Raw genomic sequence first — 9,591 nt, forward strand, 5'->3', positions numbered from 1 at the left:
TAATTTACAAAAAGGGGAGATTAAAATATTTAGGGAGGCTCCTCTAACCCTCCCCAGCAATAAAACTCAAACAGCGTGAATTGCGCCCGTTTTCCAGGGGGCTGAGAGATGCAGCCCTTTGTGCCGCAGGCCAAGTGCCAGGCCCAGCACTGTGTCACGGAGCTGGGCATCCGTTCCTCTTGCTCCTCTTGACAGATGAGATCAGCAGCATTTTTTGCCCTTCTCTTCCTGCCTCTCTTGGCGTCCTTTGAACGTCCCTTTTTACCCTGGAGCCTGTTCAGGAGATGCTTTATGGAGCCATTCATGGAGAAACACCCCAGTGCATCTACCTCTGCCTCCGTACTCGCACTCTGGGATGTCCCCTTGCACGGCTTCAACTTGGGGAGGCAGGAAGAACTGTGGAGTTCACCACTGGCTCTGCGTGCACGCCTGCTTTCCTACCCTTGAATTAGAGCAGCAGCTTTTCCTCCTGCTGGGAAAAGCATGGCTGCATTGGTGGCCTTAGAGGCCCATTGGTGCAAAGACCAGGAAGCTTTTCTCTGCATCTTTGCAGCTTGCTTTATATGCGCTACTTTGCTCTTAAATAAATGCGATGCCTGCTGGTAACCTTCCTGGCTGGAGAAATTGGGTCTCCTGGATGAGAAGGAGATGTCTGCGAGACAGGGAGGGACGTGTGCCCTCTGCAGAGCAGGGAGTAAACCTCTCCTTGTGCCTGGCCCGGACATCTCTGAGAGCTTCAGAAGCGTTAAAGTCCAATGAACTTGCCAGCAGAAATACGATTAATCACCCAACGAATTAACTGGTGTTTTTCCTCAGCCTGAGCCATTTTCCTCCCCGGTGTCTTCCCCTTCTTCTGACTCTTCTGGTCTCTCCTCTCCTTCTCTTTCTCCACTCCACTTCCTTCCACTTCTCTGTTCTTCTTTCTCTAATTCTCTTCTGTTTTCTGTCTTCTCTTTACTGGCCTCTCCCCTTCTCTCTTTCATGCCATCCAAGTATACTACAGTCCTCCCTCACTGCCACTCTCGCCCATCCTCATCCTTTCCTGTTCCTCCTCTGCTGCTCCTTGGCTTGTTTTTTTCTTTTTCCCTTTGCTCTTTCTGGGTTTTCTCACTGTGACCCAGGTCACATCCCTATTCTTTCCCATGTGGATTCCTGCTGCTCTTCCACCGGGCAGGGAGCGTGGTGGAGGCCAAGTCTCTCCTGTGTGCTCCGGCACAGCTGCAGCTTTGCTCAAGACCTTGTGTTCTGCTGAGCAGGAGGTTCGGCTGAGGACCATAAGGAACGGGGCTGGCAGTGACTGCGGCACTGAGGACTTGCCCACCAGCACCCAAAAGCACCATCATGGTGGGCATGAAGCTTGGGGAGCTGCAGAGACCTCCCCGGCTGCAGTCCCTGGTACCTCTCTTCTCCAGAGTTAGAGTGGTCCTCCGCACTCTCCTCAGGTGCCTGCTGCTATGATTCTGCCCTAAAAAAAACCAAACTGGGAGAAGCAGCACTTTTATTTCTGTTTCTCCGTCTGACTCAGGCTTCCTCCATGGGGCGAGCAGAGCTTGCGGGGCAGAGAGGACAACCTTCGTGCTCCTGGCATGGAAACCCATCCCGGACATCTCGCCCACCTGCCTTGAGTGCACACAGGGACAACGGGGACCTCCGTCCATACGGAGGCAGCACATACGCGTTTGGGGCAAGGAGGGCATTGCGTTTATTATCGCTTTACATGCTTGCTTAACCGCTTGTGATAGCATCTTTCTGAGAACTGAAATTTGGAGGCCCAGCTCTGGCCATAGCCTCTTCACCTTTTTAAAAATAGCCGATGGACAAAGACACTGCCCCCACGCTTCCTGCTTGCGCTTGCAAAAGCCCCCGAGATCTCGAGAGATTGTCACAGCTAGTTCCTTAAGCAGCCCTGGCTGCGTTTCTTCACCTCTTGCTCACTCCTGTAACTGCTCCAAGGCTATTTCACGGTTTCTTTCCTGGTTCCTTGTTAAAAGCGTTATCCCACATCTGATCCCCACTAACCTTGGGCGTAAGGGAGGATGCAAAAGCAGCACTGTGAACGTCCCAGCTTTCTCCACCTCATTGGTTAATGACTCTTTCTTGGTGAAACAATGGGCCAAACTTTTTCTTCCTCTTCTTTTTAAGGCAGTTAAACAAATGCAGAGCCTTTCGCAGGCCTTGTTAGTCTTAACTCATTTTGTACCTTAGCTTCCCGATCTTGCCTCTGCAATTTAGCGATCATGTCATTCTGCTCAAGTCCTTTGTGTTTTTCCTTTCCTTGTGGCCGCCCTTTTTGACCAGTGGGATGCTGAAGAACTCTGCAGCTGTATTTGCCTCCTCTGAAGCTTTCCCTCGTGCCTCTGCAAAGGATAACTGGCTCCCAAAGCTTTTAATAGAAGTCTCAGGTGTCCTGCTCAGCTCTTCTTGGAGTCACAAGCAGTCCCTCTTAGTTGAAGTGGGCTTTTTTTAAACCCTTTTTTCCTTAAAATAACAACATTGGTCATTTCATGCTTCAGGAACATGAGAAGGGCTGTGCTGGGCCAGCCCAAGGGCCACCCAACCTGGCTATATAGAATCATAGAATCATTTAGGTTAGAAAAGACCTTTAAGATCATCGAGTCCAACCGTTAATCTAACACTGCTAAGTCCACCACTAAACCATGTCCCTAAGCACCACATCTACCCGTCTTTTAAATACCTCCGTCTTTTAAATACCTATTTTTAAATACCACCACTTCCCTGGGCAGCCTGTTCCAGTGCTTGACAACCCTTTCGGTGAAGAAATTTTTCCTAATGTGCAATCTAAACCTCCCCTGGCGCAACTTGAGGCCGTTTCCTCTTGTCCTATTGCTTGTTACGTGGGAGAAGAGACCAACCCCCACCTCGCTACAACCTCCTTTCAGGTAGTTGTAGAGTGATGAGGTCTCCCCTCAGCCTCCTCTTCTCCAGGCTGAACACCCCCAGTTCCCTCAGCTGCTCCCCATCAGACTTGTGCTCCAGGCCCTTCACCAGCTTCGTTGCCCTCCTCTGGACACGCTCCAGCACCTCCATGTCCTTCTTGTAGTGCGGGGCCCAAAACTGAACACAGGATTCGAGGTGCGGCCTCACCAGTGCCCAGTACAGGGGCACGATCACCTCCCTGCTCCTGCTGGCCACACGACTTCTGATACAGGCCAGGATGCCGTTGGCCTTCTTGGCCATGTGGGCACACTGCTGGCTCATATTTAGCTGGCTGTCCACCAAAAGGTGGCCAGCAGACCTCCCACTGATCCCTTGTTAGACTTCTGCCCCACCCCAGCCTCCCTGGCTGCCCCAGTGCCATGTCAGAAAGGGGTAGGATGGCAACCCTTGCGTCCCACCCAAGCGCAAGCGATGGGTCTCCTTGCCGCAAGATTGGGGTTTTTTCCCCCAATTTTTCCCTTTCTGTAGCCCTTGCCTGTGTCTTCCTGGCTGTGCGTGACCTGAGCTCCAACCCAGGACACCGGGAGCTCCACCGCCGCCACTTTGGGGATGTCTCCCGTGGGTAGCTGCTCTGAAACTGGACTGAGTGGGGAAACCAGAAAGTCTCCAGGGCTTGGTGACTATTCCTGCCAGACTTCACTGGGTCCATCAGCAGTACAGAACTGGAAACACTGAGGGCAAAAACATCACCCTTTATTTTTTTTTTTTTCCCAAATTACAGGAAAGCTCTACATGCATGAGGACACCCGTCCACTACCAGTATGAAAGCAGATCCACGTAGATCACTGCAGCAGCACTCGCATTGCACCTCTGTGAAGCAAAGGATGCCTTTCCATCCTTGTTCCTTGTGTTTCAAGTGAGTGAACCAGAGCAAGGTCAACCCACATCACAACAGATGCCTGGATGCTGAAGAAAATCCAGACAATTGCTCCAGGACTTTTCCAGCGCTGAGAGGAGCTTCTCATGGCCACCCCACCCAGCACGTCCAGCACCAAAGGGACACCAAGTGGACCATGGTGGCCACGCAGTACATGGTGACATCGCTGAAATATGAAGCAAGTTGCTAGAGGAGCCTGTCAGTGACTGGAGACCGTGAAAGGAGTTGCTGAGGCTTGGTGGTGCTTGGGGCTGCGGGAAGGCAAGGAGAACACCGGCTGGAAGAGCCCTGTCCTCACCGCGAGAGATGGTTTCTTCCAGGGGTACGTAAAGCACAGTAGGGCAGCCATTTGGGGGTAAATAGGTGGCTTTGGTCGCCAAGACTGCACTTCTGTACGAGCTAATGCCTAGATATCAAGGATGATGACGCCAGCAGGGGTACGACAAGCTGCCTGTCCCTCCCTTCTCCCTCATTTGCCCTCTCCCTTGGGGGAGACATCCACCCCTGCGTCGGCAGCAGCGGCATCCCCGCTGCTCTCCTTTTGTTGCGGTGGTTTGATCTCGGTGTAAACGATGTCGGAGGAGGTGGGTTTTGTCCCCTTCTTTTCAAACTTCAGGTTGGCGTAGGTCAGGTCCTCGGTCCCTGTCACTGGGCCTGCCTGCAGGCGAGAAAGCAATGAGTAGAGCCCTGGATCTCCCTTCTGCATCTCCCTTGCTAATATTTTTCCACTGGCACAACTATTTGCACTGCCCAAGCATTATCCAGCTTGCTTAGAGGTGTCACTTATTCAGAAGCTCGTAAGCCCCTGTTTAATAGGAGTTAATAAGTGTTTAGGACCATGTTTTCAGAAAGCAAAGCTGATTTTACTCGGAAATCCTTTAAATGGGTATTCAACAGCCAGTGCTTTTTTTTACAAGGAGAAGGAAACGATACGTGCGAAGCCCTCCCTGGCTTACCGTGCTGAGCTGATTCCCCTCTGCCACTTGCCTGCTTGTGACCTTTCCTGAAAAAGGAAATGTAGTTTAAGTAGTAGTTAAAACAATGATAATGATCATTATTTTCAATGAAGAAAACATCTGCATTGGTCCTGCTTTTGTTGCAGGAGAGGATGGGGCTCTGCGGCTGGCTGGCTCTGAAGATGGCCAAGGGGCAGGAGGAGTTGGCAAGGATTTAAAAGCCATTGGAGGGGCTGGAGAAGAGATCTGAGCTGGACACTTCTGGAAATGTGGTGATGTGCAAGACCTGTTTCACTTGCACCACGGCTTGTGCCATAACCAGGTTCTCACCAGCAGGGAAGGGAGTGAACCTTCTTCCCACCCTGGGATAGCTTGTCCAGGAGGACAGACTCATGCAGGGAACACCAAGTGAGAAGGAGCAGTAGGATATCAAAGATGGACATTTTCCAAGCCTGGGCTTGTCCAGGCCAGCAGGTGAGGAAGAGATGCTGACTAGCTCCCACAGGACATGGAGGCTCGGCACGGGCTCAGCCTTACCTCTTCTGCTCCTTCTGCGCTGCCACAGCAGAAGGCCAATAATCGGCATGTAAAGAAGCGTCCCGACCGCTAAGCCGAAGATGATACACAGGAGGAAGTTGAGTCCTGCACACACAACCATCATAGAGGCACTCATGAGCCGCCATCCCACTGCGCACGACGCATGCTGCCATTGCCTCTTTTGGGGGGGCAGTTCTTTTCCAAACTTGGGCTTCCAGACCTGAACCACCTGCAGCTCCCACAGCCCCAGGGTGCTGAAAAAATCCTGCGGGGAACGGTCTCCAAAAACTCATCCGAACTCATCCGAACTCAGCCAGGGGGGTGGTCGGAGCACCAGAGCGCCTTCCCAGCGTCACAGCCTCCGATTCTCTGGTGCCTACCCCAGTTTGCCACCCACTCACGGGAAAACATCAGGATGTGTTTCTCCCCTTGCTGCTCCTCTTTCTCCCTGAGGACCCCTCCTGCCCCCCACCTTTGCAGCCACGGGGCTGTGGGGACTCACCTGTCCAGGTCTCCTTCTTGGTGACATTGGTCTGAGGTGTCCCAGGGCCATAACCTGGAAGACAGAAACACAAGTGAGAGACTGCCCAGAGGCAGAGGACACCCTGCTCCCTGTTCTGCTCTGGGGCGGGGACCTGGACCCCACAGCCCTGGCTGTCCCGCTCCTGCCACCCCAGCTCCAGCCACCTCAGCATTCGGCTGATGTGCTGCAGCTGGAGGATGCGGTAGGTCCTATTTCAAGGACGCGATGGCCAAGCAGCTCCGTGGTGGGATGCAGCTGCCAAAAGGGCCATGCTGGGTTGGCTCCTCCAGTGCCCGGAATGCTTTCGGGGGAAATGGTGCTTGGGGGTACCGGGGGGAGCATTCGTTGTAGCATCCTTTTCTGCCTGTTCATCACCCCATGAAAATGGAGACGTGCCACTTACTGGGAACTGTCCCTTGCATGCTGTTTCCAGTGCCTGTCAAGTTCATTCTTGTGACGAACACCCTACACCCACAGATTTCTGTGTTGGCTGCATGCACGCTGGAGCTGGTGGGATCGGTATAGTCTTTTCCCAGAGCCGTGGTGTTGGTTTGATTCCCCACCTCCAGACCTGCGGGTTTGTACCACTTCACATGTACCATGTGATTCTCTGACCAAATTTTGAACCTGCACTCCATGGTGATGTCTGACTCTTCTGGCTGTTTGACTGTCCCTGGAGGAAACAAAAATATAAGTGATAAGTGAAATATAAGTCATATGTATGACCTTGCAGGGGTCATATCCCACTGGCACATGGCGCTCATGGAAGACGCGGTGAAGTAACTGGCCTTTCCTCCAGCAGCTGATGCTCTTTTCCAAAGCCGGCTGCTAAACATTCCTCACGTTGAAATGTTGCACGTTGATTTGTGCCACTCAACGCTGTGCAGCGCACAAGCATTTCTCTGTCTCAGAAAGGATTGAAAATGGGAGGATCAGGGGGAAGACACCTCCTCCTCCTGCAACCTAGGTAGAAGGGTCTTCTGGCACCTGAGCGGGACATGCCACCAAGGCCGCAGGCTCAGGCTCCGCCATTTCATGGAGCATGTGGTGGGACTGGGGGGCTAGCTGTGGGGAAATGGTCAGCCCTAGAGAAGCAAAGAAAACGTAGTAGACCCCCTGCAGCCTCTTTGGTTTCATCCCATCCCCTAACGCTCACTCTGGAGTACTTCAGAATCGCTCCTGAACCTCTGAGCTGAAGTCACTTCACACCTTCTCAGCAGAGTCCTCCCTCTCTTCCCTCTCTCCTCTTCCTTCCTCAGTCCTTTCTCTCCACTCCCGTGGGTGTTGTTGGGCTTGTGTCTCTTACCATCCATGTTCCATTTGGAATGTCTATTCTCGGATGTGCTCCTCGAGTTCTCCATCCTGCATGTGTACGTTCCTGTATGTGCTTTGTTCACACTGGTGAAGACGAGCTGGGCAGAATCCTTCTGAATCTCCACACCACCTTCGTTCTGCTTTTCTCCATTGTTTTGGGTGATATTAAACCACTTCACCTCCCCGGCGGTGCTGCTCGAGCCTGTCTGGAGCAGACACTGCAAAACAAGATCTAACCCTACCGACACATCGATCGTGGCTGAAATCTGGTGAGTGAGTCCTGCCGAAAAAAAAACCAACCATGGAGGGTTGGGTTTGTGTTAAGGAATATCTGCATCCATGAAGCTGACCCTCTTCGCAGTCATCAGGCTTATAAGCATCTCTGTTTCCTTCCCCCGCCCCCCAACTGCTTTCTCTCCCTGCTGCTGAAGGCGATGCTGGTTCAAAGCCCCGGAGCCTGAAATGGGGTCCCCATGGGCAGAGCCCACAGCCTGTAGCACAGGCAATTGCAGGGGGGGACCCCTCTGCAAGGCACATGGCAAGGTGCTGGTGCAGAAGGGGGGGTTAAATGCTGCAAGAGGAGAGGAAAAAGCAGCAGCAGCCACGTCCCAAACCTTCTGCAGGCGTATGCAAAGACGGAAGAGTTCAGAGCAGAGGTGAGGGAGGGCACAGTGGGACTCACCGACAGGCAGCCAGGCAAGGAGCAGCAGAAAGCCGCTGGCCGGCTGGACCTCCATGCCGTCTTCCCGACGGCCTCGCAGAGATGATGCTGAGCGCCCGGTGGGATCGGCTGGGAGGTTCCCGTCTCTCCCTGCAGCGTGAGGGTCACTGCTCAGCTGGAGCAAACTGCAGCCCTGCCGGGAGCTCGCCTCCTTGCCGCTTGGCTAGGCAGTTCCGTCTGCGCCCGCAGGCTTCCTTCCCCTCCTCTTGCTTCAGCCTGATATTTATCTCCTCTCGTCGCTGTTTGATTCCTCCTGCGGTTTCATCCCGGCCATGGGCTCTTGGCCCTGAGACCCAAATAACACAGCCGAGCACTGCTGATGGCCATTTCCCAATCTTTTAGGTCACAAGCCCAGCAGCTCCGTGTCCCTGGCACGAGCGGGCATGGGGGAAAGGGCTTCCCCAGCTTCCTACAGCGCTGCCTCCCCACACCACCCAAGTCCTTTTTGTTTTACACCAGGGAATGGACCCCTGGGAGAAAGCGATGCTGCTGTCAGGGCGGGGTGATGGGGTCGCATCCACCCCATCTGGCGTGCCAGCCCCCAAACACCAAGGACCGCTGCGGTTTGACGCAGGGATGGGCTTGGTCAGAGCTTTCTGGTTGCTCACACGTGGGGTATACAAGCCCCAGGCAGGCAGGGACCGGGCTCCCCGACCCGGCTCTGGCCATGAGCACCCAGGTCCCAGCTCCTACCCTGGGGGGATGGGGTGCTTCAGGCAGCCCCCCGCATTTCCCTGCCACCTCCGGCTGAAGGGATGTCATCTCCTCCCCAGAGCTGCAGCCATGGCTTGTGTCACCCCTGCCACCAAAGGGATGCGGGCAGCACAGGCAGCGGGCACAGGCCCCTCTGTGTCCCCAACCTCCGTGGGTGCAATCTCTGCTGCTCCCCACAGGCTCTCCGCTGCCCGCCACCGCTCCTCCTCTTCCATCCACAGAGCAAAACCTCCCACCTGCCGTTTCCTCCCCTTTAGTTTCCTGTCAGCACTTCCAGCAATCACACCCCTGCCCCATTTTGAAGCCGGACCCAACATCCTCCCTTCTCCGAAGGCAGCACCCCCATGTCCCCACATTACATGACCCTCCCCTCACCACCCACCTCCTCCCATTTTCTCTGCCCCCTTCCTCCCATCCCTGTTTTCTCCCCGTTTCCAGAGCCCAAACCGAGCATGCAGGACGGGGGCCCACCACCACAGCCCTCCCCAAAACAGAGTCTGGGGAGCAGTATCCTACTGGGCCCATCTTCTATCACCAGTGAGCATGGTCCCAACACCACCTTCACTGCAGCATGGGGAGCAGAAGAGGACAGCAGAGCCTGTCCCGCAGGCATGCTCCTGGGTCAAAGACCGAAGGAGGGTTGCAGAAAGCAAGCGATGTTAAGAATTTGGGAACACTGGCACGCCCCCAGGCTTATCCTGCACCTCTCCACATGGCCCCACGGGCATCTCTGCCAGGGAGAGGGCAGAGTCCTAGACACTTGGCTTTGGCTGCACCTCTCCACATCCCAGGTCTCCCTCGGAGCCCCCATACTAGGCATGCACAGCCCAGCCGCGCGCGTCTCCTGGGGGGAAGGGTGTTCACTGGAGCTCTTCTCCACCAGCCAATGGAACCTCCTGGCTGAAGCACAGCTGAGGTCTCAGCTGGGAACCAACCCACATGGGGAAACAGCAACATCAGCAGGCTATTTGCTGACAAGAGGGTCATAAAA

The 9,591-nt window shown here is 54.4% G+C and overlaps 1 protein-coding gene across 1 annotated transcript; it reads right to left on the minus strand.

The window, feature by feature from the left end:
* Positions 1–3,635: 3,635 nt before the first annotated feature.
* On the minus strand, positions 3,636–8,356 carry LOC142087061 (uncharacterized). Its single transcript, XM_075160774.1, has 7 exons — positions 7,848–8,356; positions 7,158–7,445; positions 6,255–6,524; positions 5,831–5,884; positions 5,329–5,433; positions 4,792–4,838; positions 3,636–4,493 (listed from the first exon to the last, which is right to left on the minus strand). Exons 1-7 carry the CDS (start codon positions 7,900–7,902, stop codon positions 4,305–4,307), a joined length of 1,008 nt encoding a protein of 335 aa, XP_075016875.1. The 5' UTR covers positions 7,903–8,356; the 3' UTR covers positions 3,636–4,304.
* Positions 8,357–9,591: the final 1,235 nt, after the last annotated feature.

Source organism: Calonectris borealis, chromosome 12, assembly GCF_964195595.1.
Source record: "Calonectris borealis chromosome 12, bCalBor7.hap1.2, whole genome shotgun sequence".
NCBI classification, from domain to species: Eukaryota; Metazoa; Chordata; class Aves; order Procellariiformes; family Procellariidae; genus Calonectris; species Calonectris borealis.